At 35.6% G+C, this 20,233-nt stretch overlaps 1 protein-coding gene across 1 annotated transcript in view; it reads right to left on the bottom strand.

Annotated features, from left to right (window-relative positions):
• Nucleotides 1-20,233, bottom strand: part of SLC9B2 (solute carrier family 9 member B2) — a 50,358-nt gene that overhangs the window by 3,366 nt on the left and 26,759 nt on the right. Inside the window, exons 7-11 of the mRNA XM_049632140.1 lie at nt 18,482-18,657; nt 14,697-14,803; nt 11,550-11,699; nt 3,675-3,783; nt 89-225 (exon numbers count right to left, since the gene is read on the bottom strand). Of these exons, the coding sequence (XP_049488097.1) occupies nt 89-225; nt 3,675-3,783; nt 11,550-11,699; nt 14,697-14,803; nt 18,482-18,657 (679 nt within the window). The remainder of the gene's footprint in view (nt 1-88; nt 226-3,674; nt 3,784-11,549; nt 11,700-14,696; nt 14,804-18,481; nt 18,658-20,233) is intronic.

Here is a 20,233-nt window from a genome sequence, read left to right on the forward strand (position 1 = left end):
CAAATTTGAATTAGCCCTCTTATTCAAAAGTTCAAGATACCATATATAAATAGGAGTTAAGATGCTAAGCCATCCTATCCATTATTACCTGGACTGTGGCCTTCGGAAGCCATGCAAAAGAAATAAATATCTTTTCCTTTATGTTAAAACCAGCAAAACACACCATCAGAAATGTAGTCAAAACTCGTATCAATACTGCAGTGCCAAGGATGGCAATACAAAGGCCTGTAAGAAATACTTAATTTTTAGATGTAATGAAATACTGAGGGAGAAAATGAAACTCATGGTTATTGATTCAAAATACTATCAACTGTAATTATCTAAATATATTAAAAAATTAAAAAGACAAAAATGATTAGGCATAATTTATCAAAACATCAACATTAAGGATCAAACCACATGTTTGAAAGAAGTTATTTTTCCTAGATTAAACCAGAAATTAATTAAATATATTTGATATATGGATGAACTAGAGGGTATTATGCTAAACAAAATTAGTCAGTCAGAGAAAGACAAGTATCATATGACTTCATTCATATGAGGAATTTAAGATACAAAACAGATGAACATAAGGGAAGGGAAGCAAAAATAATATAAAAACCAGGAGGGGGACAAAACCTAAGAGACTCTTAAATACAGAGAACAAACCGAGGGTTGCTGGAGGGGTTGTGGGTGGAGGGATGGGCTAAATGGGTAAGGAGCATTAAGGAAAACACTTGCTGGGATGAGCATTGGGTGTTATACATAGGGGATGAATCATTGGTATCTACTCCTGAAATCATATAGTGCCCCTATTGCACTATATGCTAACTTGGATGTAAATTAAAAAATAAATAAATTTTAAAAAAATTTAATAAAAGAAAGAAAAAGGTTGAGCACAAATTCTCCATAGCAAAAAAAAAAAAAAAAAAAAAAGAGATATTTGATATATATTACAAAGGAGATTTGAATGTTATTTCTTTTAAGCTGTATAGCAAGAACCACACTTTCTTCCATGTGTTTATTCAACAAGAATTCATTAAATGATAACTATGCATGACAGGATTTGGACTACGTATTGTGTATACAAAAATGCATAATGTGCAGACTTTGCCTCTACGAAATTCAAAGTCAGAGGAGAAGAGAAGCATAAACAGCTAATTAATATGCTATAAGGTAAGGGCAATATAAACATACTGGTAAGAGGTCATAGAGGAGGAAAACATTAATGTCTTCATCAAAATGGTTGAGAACTATTTACAGAGTATAAACCAGAGGTGACACTGAAGATATCAGCCAGTATGGAAGCAATTAGCCAATCAGGACAGAGCTGGCTGGGCACTAACCTATCAGAATAGACACTGGCAGTCTACATCTGTTTCACCATATTGGTGTGTACACTGACTGCCCATTAGCCCTGGTTAACGTGCACAGATACTTCATTCAGTCCTTTAGAATCCTTTGCTCAGAGATAAGTTCATCCTGATTTGCAAAACAAGAACTGTGACTAGGGCTGCTACAGGCTACTGAACCTGAGAAAGGTGCTAACCTGAGCTAAGGTGACTGCTAAGAGGGTGATTTTCTAAAAAGTAACATTTGTTGAGTGTTTACTGTGTGCTAGGTTCTGCATTCAGCTTTAAGTGCACTCATTACTTAATCCTTACAACCTGTGGGGAAATGTTTCTTATTTTACAGTTGAAAAAAAATGAAGTTTAGAAAGGATCAATGACTTTCTCAAGTTCAAAGGTTAGTAAAACACCAGATAGACATTGCTGGAGGATCTACTGTGAATCTGCAATATGGCTTCTTTACAAAAAAGTGTGGCTCTGTATAGAAGGACATTGCTCTTATCATCATTTGTTGCAAATCAGGTTGGTAGGGTTCAAAAGTACTTGTTGCCTGAAGTACAAGAAACCAAAGGGATGATTTGGTTCATTTCCAGGAGGAAACATTGAAGGTTTGGGGAAAAGATGATTTAGAAGTTTTGAACATATTGACTTGGAAGTTTTGTGAGATTTACAAGTGGTGATTTCCAATCAGCAATTAGATACACTGATTTAGAGATAAAAATTTTGGAATTACATAGTTTATAATCAAAGCTACTGAATATAGATGAGCCCAGAAAAATGATATAGAGTGAGAAGCACAGAAGGCTTTGGAAGAACTTAGATGAAGAGTAGAATTTAAGCCATATACAGTGTAAGTGAGGACTCAAAGGGCATTGAAAAATATGAAGTTTCAGAATTTAATGTAAAATGTATTTTAAAGAGGTCAATAGCATCAAATGCTGCTGAACGATCACGTGAAAAAAAAAGACTGATAAGTATTCAGTATATTTAGCAATATAACCTTGGTGAGAGCAGGGTTGGTTGTACGATGGGTGAAAGCTGGGCAGAGATGTTTTGAAGAACAGAGTGAGAGTTGAAATGGAAAAAGGAGATAGAGTTACCTCTTTGGAAAAGTTTGAAAAGAGGAATAAAGAAGAAGCATGGTAGATGGGGGGGGGGAGTGAAATGGAGAAAGGAAATTTTATGTATTTACATGTTTATATATAAATATAAATTGTGGTAAAATACACATAACAAATTTGCCATCGTAACCATTTTTTTATTAAGATTTTTTTTAATGTTTATTTTTGAGAGAGTAAGAGAGTGCGAGAGGGGGAGGGGCAGAGAGAGGGAGACACAGAATCTGAAGCAGGCTCCAGGCTCTGAGCTGTCAGCACAGAGTTGGAAGTGGGGCTCGAACTCAAGACCTGAGCTGAAGTCGGATGCTTAACTGATGGAGCCACGCAAGAGCCCCCCGCATCGTAACCATTTTTAAGTGTACAAGGTAAGTAGCATTAAGTTAAACATTCACATTTTTGTGCAACAAATCTTCAGAATTTTTTCATCTTGCAAATTGACCTATTTAACACTTCATTTCTCCCTCCCCCAAGTCCTTGGCACCAGTCTACTTTCTGTTTCTGTAGTCTGACTGCTGTGGATGCCTCATATAGGTGGAATCATACAGTATTTGTCCTCTGGGTTCATCCATGTTGTAGTATGTATTGGAATGGAAAGACACTGAGATAGGAGAGATTAGAGTTCGTTTAAATTCTGAAGAGGAAAGAACTGTGACATGGATATTTGAAGATATATGAGAAAAGGGGAAGAATCGATGTGTGAGATCCAGAAGAAAGTAGCAGGGACATGGGATTCCTAGTAAAGATGAAAGAATATGGAATGAGCAGAAAGAAGAAATAGTGTGTACATGGGTACAAATAAATTTTTAAGTGTGGTGTTACGAATAAAAAGTTTTAATATGATGGCTTTCAAATATATGAATAAATAAATGAATGAATGCTCGAATGGACATTTCTGTTCCATGGATGTATATTATAGAACTGAGTAGTTATCTTTGCAATTCTGGCCCTTGATAAGAACAAGTCTAATTGAACATTTTTATCCTTAGAAAAAACTTTTAAGACCTGCATTTTCTAGATAGTAGTTAGCAGTGTTACTTTACAAAGAATAATATTAAAGGTATAAAATTTATGCCTTAGATTGACAAATATTACTTTGTAGCCAACTCCTGTAAGAGACTTAGATCATTATTAGCTTTTTATATAATTGTGACAATAAATATACCTAATAAAGGTATTCCACTGAATATAGAAGTTGATTCTAACAAAAGTACTACTTTGAAATTCTTACCTACAGTTTCTGGTCTGAGAGATGCAATAGATACTTCTGCTCCAATCAGTCCAAACAGAAGGGGCTGAAAGATGTACCAGGCAACTGCAATAATTTTTTCAACATCTGCCTAAAAGAAATACACCCACACACCCACACACAGATTTTTATTACATGAAGTTACAAGTTCTAAGAATTTTACTAATTTGAAATTTGAGTCAATTTGACCTGAGATAGGCTTTATTTCTGTGACATCTTTTTTTTCTTTTAATGTTTATTTATTTTTGAGAGAGACAGTGCAAGCAGGGGAGGGGTAGAGAGAGAGAGGGAGACACAGAATCCCAAGTAGGCTCAAGGCTCCAAGGTGTCAGCACAGATCCCGATGCGGGGCTCGAACCCACAAACTGTGCAATTGTGACCTGAGCCAAAGTCGGATGCTCACCGCCTGAGCCACCCAGGTGTCCCTATTTCTGTGAAGCCTATAAATAAGAGGTTAGCTAAAATAGATCAAAAAACTGCATAAAGATATTTCTAACACAGTTATTATATGAGGTGCTTTAGAGTTGGTTTGCAAGTGGATGTTAATTATAAAAAGTCTAATAAAATAATCTTAGGGGGGTTTCTACTTCTAAATATATGATACGTGTGTATGTACATATGTAATACCTAGTATTTTATAGTTAAAATTTTATGTTAATCTTCATTTGACAATATGATTTTGAGATCTTATAATAGTAGCACATATATCTAGATACACATCTCATTATTGTTATATAGTAATCTATAGTATGGTAGTACCATAGTTTATTCAATCATTTCTTTATTGATGGCCCTTTGTTTCCCATTTTATTTTATCTTTATAGAAAACATCATTTAAGGTTGTCTCAAATCATGCTCAGAAATATAACTCAGGTCTAGTAAAATGCTGTGCCACTTGTTAATTTTTTACCCCTTGGTTCCAAATCCACATTTCATTGTTGCTCTGCAGAAAATTAAGCTAAGCCTTTAAATATTTCTCTTTTGCCAGCTGGCATCATATTAAATTTTGTCAGTAGAGAGTGCTGAAGAGATATTGCAAGGAAGATACTCTCCTTCCTGATTTCTGGGGCTCCTCCCAGCAGGATCCTATAGCACACTTGGGTTTCTTCAGCACCCAGGTATCTTCTCCAGTGCTGGGCTTCTATAGTGCATGGCAGCCAGCAGCACCCAGTGGCCAGCAGCCGCTCCTAGCTTACTGCAAGGGAGTTTCATAGCCTATTCCCTTGGGCAAAATACCTCCCCATGCATGCTAGAAGGTGAATTTGGAGTATAGATTTCCAGCAAATTGTCCAAGCAGGGCACCATGGCTGCCTTCTCCACCATCCAGGGAATAAAGGCTTTCTAACATGATCTGGATTCTGAGCCCTGGGGGTGGGAGAAGGTGGGGTGGAGTGGGGAGGTCTTAGGGGATGCTTAATCTGAGCGCTAGGAGTTTATAGCTTATTCCTATATTCTTCAGGGGTACTTTACATCTTACAAGCCAATCTCTTGTTATCTGATCCCCTGGTATGGTTAATAATTAACTTTCCCTATTCCAGTTATCATGTGATTTCCCTTGCCTGATAAGATCCTAACTGATAAAAGTACTAACTTTATAACACATACTGCCAAAATCCTAAAAGAAGATGGGCACAACTGACTATAGCAAGGCTAGAATGTTTTGTGGCAACAGAAACCATACACAAACAAAGAACAAAAAGATGACAAACCAGGAGAAAATATTTGTACTGTGCATAACAGAATAAGGAGCAAAATCTAAGCAATAAGAAAAAGAAATAGAAAGTAAAAGAAAAAAAAATGGGCAATGTATATATACAAGTAATTCATAGCTGAAGAAACACAAATGGCCAAAAACATAAGATGTTAAAATTCAGTAATCGTAATCAGTGAGACACAAATTAAAATGATATGTCACATTTGAGGAGGCATTACATTACAAAAACTACTAAAAAGTTTTAATAATGTCAAGTATCTGTGATTATAAGGAAACTCTCACTAATTGGTAGGAGAACAAATTGATAGTGCTTTTTTTTAGAGGGCATTTTAGCAGTACCCATCATAGTATCTAAAATTTGTATTGAACAGATTTTTCCAGTCAACTAATAAGAATCTATTTTTAGACAACACTTTTACACTTATAACTACACACGTTTGAGGATCTGGTTTTCTATATCTATATTCAGCAGTTTAACAAAGGAAGATTACATCGTGTAACAAGTTCTGGTATGTTTATTAGGGTGAAGATTCTGTTTCCTCTTGGCTTACAAAAGAGCTCATGTGTGAGGGGGCTGGTTGATATACTTATACAGTTCTATTCCTACATCATGCAAAGAGTTATGTTTTCATATCATAAGGAATCAGATAATAGCTTAGGGTCAAATACTGCCACCTGCTAAATGCAAGCCACTTGTCCCTCAGTGCCTTATTTTCTTCTCATCTGTAAAATGGGAAGTTTATATAACATCCAAGATCTTTTATCATTTAATGACAATTAAATTGTCTTACCAAAACTGGAGTCCAGTTGCCCACCTTTCTACGTATCTTTAAATTTTACTTTTTAATTTAGTTTTTAGAGTATATCATAGGTATAGCTCAGACTTTAGTTGCTATCCACATTAGTGCAGAACAAAAATCAACTCTATTAATATTAGGTTACTTAGCCTTTTGTTACCATGACTAATTATTTAAGGGAAGGCCTCAAAAACATTTAATGTACTCAGAATTCCAATGAAAGCAGATGGCCTAAAAAGCTTTCTCCATCCAATTATTTTCATTTCTAAACTGTAGACAAAGGCCACCGTTTGTTTTTTTGATTGTAATGCTTTAGACTAGTTGAACATCAGACATAGGTTTATATATTGTAAGACTTAAAAATGGGAGAAGAGTCAAAATGTACCCTCTTAATGCTTTTTCATAACTTCAAAATGAATGTGCTTATAAAGAAAATGGAGTCATCGAATAGGCTAAGTGTAAAAGAGAGCAGAGGAATGAAAACTACGTTGTCCACACTAAATGTTTAAGGCTACTTTATACATCTGTTTGTAGCAGTAGCAAGAATTTTCAAAAACATAAATCACTTTCAAGGATGGAAAAAGGAAGAAAATGAGCAGAAATGGAAGTTTTACCATGACTTAAATACCTACGTAAGCTGATACCTCCCTTCTCAGAAAGAGTATTTCAAGATTCAGAAGATTCAAAATATGTCAGAAAAACCACCCCACAGCTACAAAGGTCTTCAGAAGAAGCACTGGATTTGAAAATAGATGGAAAAAAAATGACAGAGATTGTAAAAAGGTGAGCGTATTTGAATACAATAAATGGCAAGATTAATGATATATGGAAAAACCAAGTAAAGAAGTATGAAATAATGTCAGAAAACTATAGCATAAACAAAGTTTTATAACATATTTTAGCTTTTCAAATTATAACTCAAAACCAGCCTTGATATAGCACTGTTGAGTTTACAATTGTTTTATATCTGTTTTCCTACATAGTAGTCACTATTCTTTTGATATTATTATTATTTTCTTCCTATTACAGTTTGAGAAAACAGAGTAATAGAGAAGGCATGTAAGTTTGGGGGGATTATACAGCTACAGAGCGGTAGAATTGGGATTGGAATCCCAATTACTTTATCTTAAATTTTAAGCTCTTTTTATTATATTGTATTGCTCTACAAAGTAGTTACAAAATAATAAGGATTATATTATTATTTACTGAGTGTATTCTATGGCTAAGGATTTAGCTTTGTATAGAGTATAATGGTTAAAAAAAAGTGTGTGTGTGTGTGTGTGTGTGTGTGTGTGTGTATGTGTGTATGTAAGGTAAAGAGATCCATATATGAGAGTTACCAGAGGTACATATGAAAAAAGTGTTCCTAGTTCTTCCACTGGGTTGTAGGATTACACGGACCTATGTTCAGCTGGGTTGAAGGCAATTCAGGCAAAATTATGACAAATGCAGACTAACAGATGCTGTGTTTTGGTTTATAATGATCTTTTCTCTATAATCCCCAGTTTTTGAGAAGAGTGGTATAACTGGAACTGGTCAAAATTTCCCTTGCCTTGCTGTGTCTTTCTGTGCCCGTAGCTAATGCACACTTGCAACAGGCACTAATCTCCCCTTTGATTTCCCTGTTGCTAAAACTACTCTTATATGTTCCATTCCAAATGATATGGCTCCTTTCATTGTTTATTTTTTATCCTATCACTTAGGGATTTAGAGACTTAATTTTGAAGTGCAAAGAGTAGAAATATAATGTTTCTAAGGTACTTGGTATGTGTTATTCAAATAGATGTCAAAAATATAAAAATGTGCCCTGAACAACAATGCTACAGTTGTATCACAGAGTAGTAACTCTGGTGTCAGGTAAACCTGAGCTTAAATCACAGTGCCATTTTCTAATTTTGTGATTTTGGACATGTTATTTATATCTTTCTGATTTATAGTCTCTATAAAATAGAAATGGTAATACTTTTTAAAGTTTATTTTGTGTGTGTGAAAATAAATGAGAACATCCACTTAGTGCCCAGCATACAGCCATACAGACTGGCCAAAAAAATTTACTAAAAAACGGGCAGAAGACATGAATAGACATTTCTCCAAAGAAGACATACAGATGGCCAACAGACACATGAAAGAATGTTCAGCATCACTCATCATCAGGGAAAAGCAAATCAAAACTACAATGAGATATCACTTCACACGTGTCAGAATGGCTAAAATCAATAATACAAGAAGTAACAGGGGTCGATGAAGATGTGGAGAAAGAGAAATCCTCTTACACTGCTGGTGGGAATGCAAATTGGTATAGCCATTGTGGAAAACAGTTTGGAGGTTCCTTGAAAAGTTGGAAGTAGAACTACCTTATGATCCAGCAACTGGACTAGTAAATATTTACCCAAAGAATACAAAACACTAATTCAATGTTTATAGCAGCATTATATAAAATAGCCAAATTATGGAAACAGCTCCAGTGTCTGTTGATAGATGGCTGAATAAAGAAAATGTAGTATATATACAATGGAATATTACTCAGCCATAAAAAGAATGAAATCTTGCCATTTATAATGACAAGGATGGAGCTAGAGTATTATGCTAAGCAAAATAAGTCAGGCAGAGAAAGACAAATACCATATGATTTCACTCATATATGAAACTGAAGAAACAAAACAAAAGGAAAAAGGGGGAAAAAAAGAGAGACAGAGACAAACCGAGAAGCAGACTCTTAACTATAGAGAACAAACTGATGGTTACCAGAGGGAGGTGGGTGGTGAGATGGGTAAAAGAAGTGATGGGATTAAGGAGTGCACTTGTGATGAGCACAGGGTGTTATATGGAAGTGTTGAATCACTGTATCACCCTTGAAACTAATATTATACTGTATGTTAACTAACTTGAATTTAAATGAAAACTTAAAAACATGAAATAATCTAATTATCAAATTAAGATTATAAAAAGAAACATTAAAAAAGAAAAAAACTATTAGTTCCCTTTCCTCCTTTTACCTGTTACAGTATGAAATAATGAGTTGGCTGTCATTTTCGAAGATTTTTAAGGGGGTGACAACATAAAAACAGTTATCCATAAAGTTCAGTTTGAAAAAGCTTATTATGAGCATTTTTGAGAGTTTTCTTGTTGAATAAATGAAAGGAAATAAACTAAAATATTTAAATAGTTTACAGAGCTGTTAGCTTTAGATGGAGGAACTGCAAATGATTTCTTTCCTTTTCTTTCAGATTTTCCCCCTCCAAAGTTAAAAAGTGAGCATATAGTACCTTCATACTAAAAAATAAAGTTAATTTTATTTTAAAAATTACTGTCTTTGGTAATTTACGTTTTTAATGCTGAAAAAAAGATTACTATTAAGAAGTGAATGGACAATTTGTAAAATGCCAATGCAGGCAAACTTCCCAAGTGTTGGACAAAGAAAGGGTCACAACGTGAATGTAGCAGCATCTTTCACTAAAGTGAAACTGTGACCTCGGTCCTGGGGCAGAGAATAGATCAGAGCGCTTCAAAGAGTAGGGCACATTTGTCAGCAGCCCTGGGGAGGACCCAAGACAGAGAGCAGTGAATCCACAGAGAGAAGCAAAGGAGGCAGTATAGCCCTCAAGTCCAGAGCTGAGATTAGATAGAAGACTGACCAGTGATAGGTGATAACTTTGCTTCAGCCCACAAGCAGAGTGAAGCCATGGAAGAACAAATGTTTTGATAAGAGCAAATGCTTATGGGAGACAAGGGATGATAAGAGTACCTGATTTATGCTAGGAAGTTTGTTTACTCTGTAGCTCTGCTCTGGTCAAATGTTAGGTTACTTGAAATCAGAAAGCAGAATTGAGTAATATAGGTGTTGCTAGGAAAGAAAAAAGTAGACCTGAAATAAGCCTGTAGCCAAGAGTCCTGCAAGGCAGCAAACCAAGGGGTGCATCTAGTGCATGGAGCAGAGTTTCAAAGGGACTCTCTACTTTCCTTCGAAGCCCAATCCATCTCCATGTACTTTCTGGTGGCTTCAATACTGTTCTCTACACAATGCTCCAGGCTGTCCCTACCATTTCTGTCTCCTCTGAAGCAAGAGAATTCAGTTATACTTGTCTTAACTTTGTAATCATAGATTACATAGTGAGAGCCTCCTATCTGAGTGTTCTTTACTCACAGGGAAATTCTGTCTCTATTCTACCTCTGCAGAGATTCACTCAATTGAATTTGATTATATACCTAACCTCAAGCTTTTTAACCCTCACATATTTTTCCATGTGGCATTATTTTAAGCTTAATTATTTTGAACAGTTGTTTCCAGGTTGTCCAAAATGATATAGCTGCATTTAGGTGGGTCACCTACATCTAATTTCTCCATTAAACAGAATAGCATATGCTGCTGTCAAGTTCAAATCTATAAGGATGTAACTTGAAATTAAAATTAGTAAATAACAACCAGCTAATTTCCATAGTACATATCAAAAAAATCAATAATATTAATGATCATGAAAATCAATAAGAAAAACCAAAACAACCTTTTAAAAAAATGGGCACAGGCTTTTGAGCAAACCGGTTAGTAAGCACAGGAAAAGATGATTAGCTTCACTCATAAAGAAATGTAAGTCAGATCAATAATGAGATACATTTTTAACATATCAGATTAGCAAAATATCTGAAGATTGAAAATACTCAGATCAGAAAGACAGATCTTCACATACTGTTGGTGAAAATATAAACTGGCGCAGTCTTTTAAAAGGGAAAATTGATATTATCAAAATATCAATGTATATACTCCTTCATAGAGAAATCCTGTTTCTGGAGATTTATCCTATAGATAAACTCAAACGTATGTCGTATTTTGTTGATTTTTTTTCACATTTTAAAATTTCTGAAATTAGGATGTCATGTCATAGTTTAATAGGCAGTATTCTTTTTTCTTTCTTGGTAGCATGTAAAATGGTGCTTCTTAGATTTGATAGCATCTTAGAGTTAATGAAATATGGCATAGGTAGGATATTTTACCGAAATACTTTTTGTCTTAGTAGAAAACCAGAAACAATTTAAAATCTGTTATCAGGAGACTGGTTAAATATAGGACAGCTATACCATGCAATACTCTGTAGCCGTAGCCCTTACAAAGAATAGGGAGGCAGCATGGAAATATGACCATAATATATTTTCAAGTCATCAAATTACAGATTGGTATATAAGGGGGAAAAGGATGTATGTGTGTACACTTGGGCATACATTTACATATGCATAGAAAATAGCTTTTGTGATTAAATAATTTTATTAATTTGATATTAGGAAACATCTGTAAAGAAAAAAATTTACTCTGATCAGAAAGAACTTAAATGAGAAGAAGAACTTGAAATTCACCTTTTCGCCAGCCCATCTCAAACCTGCAAGGAAGGACATGACCAGTGTGCACAATCCTCCTGATCCAGGGAAACCAAAATACACGCTGCTGAACACAGCTAGTATGGACAGCCCCAAAACAATGAATGCTCTCTTCCACACAAGTTTGTCCTTGAGGAGAAAAAGAAAGGTTGATTAGCTCAATTATTTCCTATAACTGATTTTAATGATTGCTTTTTCTATATTCAGGACTTAGTGGAAAATGAAAATGTCTGTCTAGGCAAATAAATGCATGCCATGACATTTACTTTCTTTTCCTTAATAAAAGTAGAGTCAACACATGGACAAATGCAGCTTCCTCTTCCAAGAACACTAGTTGTATTCTCCTGCAGTTATCAAAGCAGAATTTCACAGGGCTGAATGTAATAGTAGAAAAAAGCGCATGGGCTTCGGAGCCAGACAGACCAGAGTTAAAATTCTAGCTCTTTTACACTACTGGCATATGTAGTGGTCACATTACTTAGCTTCCTCAGGCTTTTTTCTTCTCCTCCCTGAAAGCAGTTTTGTCACAGGGTTTTTGTGAAAGTTAAAGATGTGATATCTCTAGTATTTTTAGGCTGTTTACTCCTTAATGCCATGCTCTCCTCATTTTTTTTTTTCTAAACATGATTCTCCTTCCTGTTTATTTATTCATTTGTTTTGTTTTTAGATTCCACGTGTGAGTGAAAATCATATGCTCTTTGTCTTTTTCAGTTTGACTTATTTACTAGCATAACACCCTCTGGATTCATCCATGTTATTGCAAATGGCAAGATCACATTCTTTTTTATGGCTGTTCAATGTTCCATTGTGTATATATCACACCTTCCTTAGCATTTACCTATTGATGGACACTTAGGTTGCTTCCATAGCTTGGCTATTGTAAATAATACTGCAATAAATACAGGGGTTCATAATCTTCTCAAATTAGTGTTTTCTTTGAGTAGATACCCAGTAGTAGAATTACTGAGTCATATGGTAATTCTATTTTTTATTTTTTGAGGAACCGCCATACTGATTTCCACAGTGGCTGTACCAGTTTACCTTCCCACCAACTGCACAGTGTTCCGTTTTCTCTGTATCCAATACTTGTTATTTCTTATCTTTTTGATGTTAGCCATTCTGACAGGTGTAAAGTAATAACTCATTGTGGTTTTGATTTGCATTTTCCTAATGGTTAGTGATGTTGAACATCTTTTCATGTGTCTGTTGGCCATATATTATGTCTTTGGAAAAATGTCCATTCTGGTACTCTGCCCATATTCCGATTAAAAATGGGCAGAGTACCGGAATATATATATATATATATATATATATACACACACACACACATATATATATATATATGTGTTGAGTTGTAGAAGTTCTTTATATATTTTGGATACTAAGCCTTCTTGGATACATCATTTGCAAATATTTTCTCCCATTTAGTAGGTTTTAGTCTTTTAGTTTTGTTAATGGTTTCCTTTGTTGTGCAAAAGCTTTTTCTTTTGATGTAGTTCCAATAGCTTGTTTTTGCTTTTGTTTCCCTTGCCTTAGAAGACATATCTAGAAAAATGTTTGCCATGGCCTAAACTTCTTAATCACTTTAGAAGGCAAGTAGGTCTTTAGAAGTGCTTGACTTAGAAGCATCCAGGCTCAGGATTACTAGAGTTCACTCCCAGCTCTGCTGCTTTCTAGCTGTATGAACTTGTTCAAGTTACTTCTTAAATCTCAATCTCCTCATCAGGAGAAAGGTACTGATGAATACTATTAATAGTATTCTCTTCATGGGTCTTATGTGGTTTACACTAGATTACATGAGTTTATATGATTGTACTAGATCAGTGCTTCCCAAAAGAACATCCAGTGATGATGGAAATTTCTACATCTGCACCACTGAAATGTTCTCTATCTGCTATAGCCACATGTAGTTGGTGGCTGCCATATTGAATGTAGTGGCACTTTATTGTACTTACTATATCATTTTATATACAGTAAGCAACAAAATGTAAGCCATCACTCTTTTCTTTATTTTGTTGTGTAATTAGAAAATCCTATAATTTTCTTTTATGCATTCATAAAATTTTTTATAATTTTAGTTGGAGGGTTTTGGAGCATAGTAAAAATCCAACTCATCATACTTTCTTATAATGGAACTATTAATTTTTTTAAAGTTCTACTTTAGTTAAGTTTATATTTCCATTCAAAATTCTCTGAAATTTCAAAATAATGCCAGTTCTTATAGGAAAACAAAGACTCTTATATGTTTTTCTATCCCAAGAGACTTAGGAGGGTGAAGGAAAACAAAACAAAAAAACCCTCTGTGAATATTATGAAATTATTGTGAAGAGTAAAGAACTTTGATCATCTTGGTGACAAATACTAGACTATATTACAATGAGATGTTAAGGTATAGGTAGTATTATAATCTAAGATATGCTGATACTAAAAAGAGGGCCCCAAAGCCATTTTACATCTTGACTTAGCTAATATTAATAATAATAATAAAATAAAAAATAAAAACAAAAAGAAACGATTCCTTGCATATTCTGGAAATGATGTTATTTATTTTTCAGTGAAATGTAAGTTTATAGAATATACATTAGAGTAAAAATTTTAGGATTGCATTAAAACCTTATACAGTTGACCCTTAACACAGATTTGAGCTGCATGGTCCACTTACATGCAAATTTTTTTTTTTTTTGATAAATACAGTACACTACTATAAATGTATTTCCTATTCTTTACGATTTTCTTAATAATATCTTCTTTTCTCTAGCTTACTTTAAGAATACAGTATATAATACATACAACATATAAAATATGTGTTAATCAACTGTTTATGTTATCAGAAAGGATTCTAGTCAACAGCAGGCTATTAGTAATTAAGTTTTTGGGGAGTCAAAAGTTATACATGGATTTCTGACTGTGCACAGGGTCAGTGCCCCTAATCCCTGCATTGTTCAGGGGTCAACTGCACATCTAACCTTGTTCATACATCTCATGGATAGCATTGATTTGGCAATAAGCAGTTTTACAATGGGGGGCCATTTTCTAAATCGTGTTCTTCACGTTCAGGGGACTGTTCCAGAATGTTTTTCCAATGACATTTTAGAGCATGACTTTCCCACAGATTATTTCTTTTACCTGGTCACTGCTTGGAAAGTACTGAATAAAAAATCCAAGAAGAGATCCAGTTGCCATACCAATTACCACCTCTAAAATTCCTCTGAGAACATTAAAAATTGTGGAGCCTTAAAAACACATAAAAAGAAAAACTTCAGGCAGAACTCTAAATCTGTAAATACTTAGACTTTACTTTAATTATCAACATAAAAAGCATCTAATTACATAGAAGGAAAGGTATACAGGTATTTCCTGCTCTCCACTTTCTTAAATATATGTGATGTAAAATGTCTAATAAGATGGGCCTATATTATAAGAAACCTATGCATATTATTGCAGATAAATTTCAAAATTGGTATAAACTATGATTTGTGCCCTTCTTTTATGCTTACATCAATAAAAGTTTACTTACATGGCCTAAGAAAATACGAAAGATAAAATTCATGAACAGAGCTAATTTGTTCTACTGTACTATAGGCACAGGTTGGGTGAGAAGACATATCTAGTTTTCAAATTGCCAATTAAGAGCCTGATTTTTTACTAATAATTCATTACAGTAGCTCTGATATGTAAAGAATACAGTAACTTAAAAATTTGGCAGTTAAATCAAGAATCTTTTATTTTTTTAAGTTTTTAAAATGTATTTATTTATTTTTTTGTTTTTAGTAATCTCTATACCCAATGTGGGGCTCAAATTCATGACCCTCAAGGTCAGGAGTCATATGCCCTTCCAACTGAGCCAGCCAAGTACCCCAAGAATCTTTTCTTACTACAAGGAGTGTAGGGGACCTACTGTTTCTCAAAAGCTATTTCTAAAAGTAAATCTGAAAACAAATTACTAAAAAAAAATTTTTTTTTAATGTTTATTCATTTTTTAGAGACACAGTGCAAGCAGGGGTGGGGCAGAGAGAGAGGGAGTCACAGAATCCAAAGCAGGCTCCAGGCTCTGAGCTGTCAGCACAGAGCCCTAGCAGGGCTCGAATTCACGAACCCCGAGATCATGACCTGAGCTGAAGTTGGACATTTAACTGACTGAACCACCCAGGCACCCCCAAAAACAAATTATTTTTGAAACTGCTCTTAGAAGAGCCTTTATTTGTTGGATTGCTTCTTTGAAGTATCATAATATATATATAAGTAGACTTCTGTTTTCTTTCATAGCAAACAGAATTTAGAATACTTTAAAAAAATCTGTTAGCACATTGAACACAAAATCATAGTAAATTGCTCAACACATGAAGTCCTTCCTTCCACACTATTCAAAGAAAATATGTACTGGGGCGCCTGGGTAGCTCAGTTGGTTAAGCGTCCAACTCTCGATTTAGGCGCAGGTCATGATCTCACAGTTCATGAGTTCGTGCCCTGCATAGGGCTCTCTGCTCTCAGCACAGAGCCCACTTTGGATCCCCTGTCCCCCTCTCTTTTTGCCCCTCCCCCACTCATGTTCTCCCTCTCTCTCTCTCTCTCTCTCTCTCTCTCTCGGTCTGTCTCTGTCTCAAAAATAAACACAACATTTTAAAAAATGCAACTAGTATGTAGTTTCTTATTATTGTAGTTTAGGGTAACAATATGCCACACCAAGGTATGCCACTTTGGCATAAAGATGATTTTGAGCAGAAGGCAATTGAGAAGAAACAGAATCAAGAAAAGGTATCTATCTCCTCCTATTTGCCTAAAAGGAGAGCATAAACTTTTAAGGGCATAAATTTTTCCTCTACCAGAAGGACAGAATTTAACCACTGGGACAACTTCAGACTCTTATCAGCCCAAAGACAGATTCTACTAAGAGCATCCCTAGATACCATTGGTTACCCTATTTGCCTTTCTACAATTTGCTGCCTCTAAAAGTTCAAAGTTCTTTTCTTTTGTCTTGCATTTCACCAAAATTACTGTTTTTTGCTCAGATGTGATATATACATCACATACAGGTTTGAGTTGCACGGTTCACTTACATGCAAATTATATATATATTTATATACCAAATTCTAACCACCTCTTTGAGTTAGGCATCACTGAGTAAGTACTCCCCTAGGTAAGCAGGGTGCACATGCTAACAACATGCACAACAGGGTGCACATGCTTTTCTCTTGTTAATTTGTCTTTTGTCATTCTGATTTACAGGGCCCAGCCAATGGACTTAAGGTGGGTAGATGGGCAACAGTTTTTCCTTCCTTACAGTTTTAATCATCTCTCTTATTAAAAGAAAAAAAAAAGAATTACCTCTGTAGTAATTTTATTTAGCTAGAGCAGCTCTATGTTAGATAATGGTGTGACTGTCAGAAACATCTAGCTGTGATAGTAGCAAATGTCTCAAGCTATTACAATAAATAATTTACTATAAATGTATAAAAAGTAGCTAATTAGTTTCAGTCTCTAGTATGTAAGGAAAAAAAAAAAAAAGACTTCTTGGACCCACCTCTAAAAATTCTGATTCAGGAAGCCTGGCAGGGCTTGGGATCCATATTTTAAAGAGGCTCCTGGTAGTTCCCATCCAAAACGTCTAAGGACCACATTTAGTGGAGCAGGGCAGAGGGAACACAGCATTGTTGACTAGGAAAGTTCTTTAAACTATCCATAGCCCATACTCCCCAGATTATGAAACCCCAGTACACCCTCCCTCTTGCCCCCTCATCCCTCTTCTCCTCCCGTGTGATTCTAATGCAAACTCTTGCATAAAGCCTGGTTTCTATTCCCAAAGGTTCTGATTTAACTGGTCTAAGGTAGTGCTCACTTATGAGTATTTTTAAAAATTCTCCAGGTAATTCTAGTATGCAGCTGAGGCTGAGAACCATGGTTTCAAAGGTGTATACCAGGAAGGCAGTGAGAACATAAGTTTGGATAGGTACAGTAAAATTAAAGTAAAGACAAGGGTGTAGATTTGACCTAACAGGTAAGAGAGAATCCTCACTGGTTCTTGTACCAAAAAGTAATACTATGAGAGTCATGTTTTGACAAGGTTAATTTACCAGTGATGCACAGCAGTGTATGGAGGTGACCGGATATAAGGAACTTGGGGCAGTGGGAAGAGTTGAGGTTCTAGGTAATCAGCCTAAATCCTAAAATGTTATCCCTAGATAGCTATGGGAGTAGAGATACTGAGAACATATGACTTCCCAAGAAAATGTGTTCCACAATAATTGGAAGCTAAACTCACTCTACAATTACATTTTGTCAATTGCATGGGATCGCAAATCTTATCTCTGAATCTTGGACATGGTTTAAGAATAAACTTGTGTTGTGCCAAAGGATAGTAAAAGTCTTAAATAATAGTGGGAGACAAAAAATGCTTTACACTCTTCTTTTATTACTGCTTAGCACAAAATACATCCATGTCAGACACTCAGTAAGGAAGTAAGATACCTGTGAAAAATCATTGCCATTATTACCCATAAAATGTTACAGAGAGCAGAAACTGTTCCTATTTTAGAAGAATGCTGTTCCTTTCACTTGGACTGCTCTGTGTCATTGCTGTCTTTGAAAAACCTACTCATCTCTGTGCGAAGTCTCCAAGATTGAGCTTTCTCAGAAGCCTCCATGCAAAAGCTATTCTAATCCTTTCTTAAACTTTGCTACTCTGGATCCCTGTCAATGCATTTACCAGACCATTGGAACAGTCCATGTCCAGAGGGTGAAGGGAGTAAAATAAGCTACTGGTCCCTCCTCAGGTATAGAACTAACCTGTGGAGTTGGTTTCTCCATTTTAATCTGCCGTATTCAGTTATCAAGCAAATATGCCCAGCTTGTAACATCATAATCTATGTCTCTGTAGCGCAAGGGAACAGCACATCGTGAACTGACCAGTTTACCTGTGGAAAAGGCCATGCCCAAGCATGTGTTGAAGCCAGTGATAGCCAGAATATCATCGAAGCTGCCAGCAGCCATAAGTAAGGTTGGGACGCCTTTTTCAACTCCATAGCCTCCTTCCTGCAAAAGGAGCATTGAAGGCACTACGACAGCTGGAGATACAGCACCTAAAACAAAACTAAGTAGGCAGCGCTTTAAACATTTGTGATAGCAGCTTACTCATTATTATTATTATTGTTGAAATTATAATAACATCTACTCTTTTAGAGGTTACACTTTAGACAACTACTGTCTTTCAAATAGCAGTGAAGCACCAAACTGGAAACACACACACACACACACACACACACACACACACACACAAGTTCTACAGAACACTTTTTGAAAGCATGGCTACAATCAGCCTATATTGGAACCACTTAGGTTACCCCGAAATATATAGTTATGGGTGGCACAGAAGACCTAATGGGATTAGGTTGCAGGAATCTGCCTCAAAAAAAAAAAATAAATAAAATAAATACATACATACATACACACATAAATACATAAATAAAGCCACGGCGACTGCATGGCTCAGTTGGTTGAGTATCTGACTTTGGCTGAGGTCATGATCTCATGGTTCGTGGGTTCGAGCCCCATATCAGGTTTGCTGCTATCAACACAGAGCCCACTTTGGATCCTCTGTCCCCTTCCCCGTTTGCTCTCTCTCAAAAATAAATAAAACATTAAAAAAAATAAAGATGAAACATTTATGGTATGAGGTTTAAAAAACACAGCTGCAGGCTTTTTAAATTGGAACTGACTGGTATTAGGCCTTCTGTTGGGACTTGGTATGTAGAACAAGAGCACAGATTAGAAGAAGCCCATAATGGCAGTGACAGTGATACTAACACTAGCAGCAGCAGTAACAGCAGAAAACATTTTACAGTGTTTACTATGTGCCAAACACCATTTTAAGTGCTCTACATAAATTAACTAATTTAATCCTCACAACAACTCTAAAAGGTAGCTACAATAATTATCTTCATTCTGTAAATGAGGAGACTTCATTCTTGCAAATGAGATGCAGAGAGATTGAATAACTTGCCAAAGTTCACAAATTGGAGTCACAGAGCTGGGATTTAAATCCAGGCAGTATAGCTCTACCGTCTTAACCAGAAGTAAGGATTTCTTGCTTCTTGCCTACTAATTAGTACTAAATTCTTACTAAGTACTTTCATAATTATTTGCTTCTTTTTTTAATGTTTATTTATTTTTGAGAGACAGAGAGAGAGCATGAGTGAGTGAGGGAGGGGCAGAGAGAGAGGGAGACACAGAATCTGAAGCAGGCTCCAGGCTCTGAGCTGTCAGCAGAGAGCCCAACGTGGGGCTCGAACCCACGAACTGTGAGATCTTGACCTGAGCCGAAGTCAGACACTTAACCGATGAGCCACCCAGGCTCCCCTTTATTTATTTACTGCTTATGGCTGTTAACCATTAGAAGAACTGGCAGTGGAAGGAAGAGACAGCAGAACCACCCAATCATAACTGTCTGGTGACAAAAGAAGGAGAAAAGAGTGTTAGGTGTTCATTACTGTTGATATGTTTATTACCCTTTGTATGGACTTTGAGGTGAGATATGGCGTCTCTCTCACCAGCATGGAATAAGGTGTAGGTAAAACACCATTAATTCTTCAACTGTTTAAATCATAATGCCTGTAAAAGTTAGATGTATTCTATAAATAGTATATTTTGAAGTTATAATATTTAGATTA

The sequence above is a fragment of the Panthera uncia genome, chromosome B1, assembly GCF_023721935.1.
Source record: "Panthera uncia isolate 11264 chromosome B1, Puncia_PCG_1.0, whole genome shotgun sequence".
Classification (NCBI taxonomy): domain Eukaryota; kingdom Metazoa; phylum Chordata; class Mammalia; order Carnivora; family Felidae; genus Panthera; species Panthera uncia.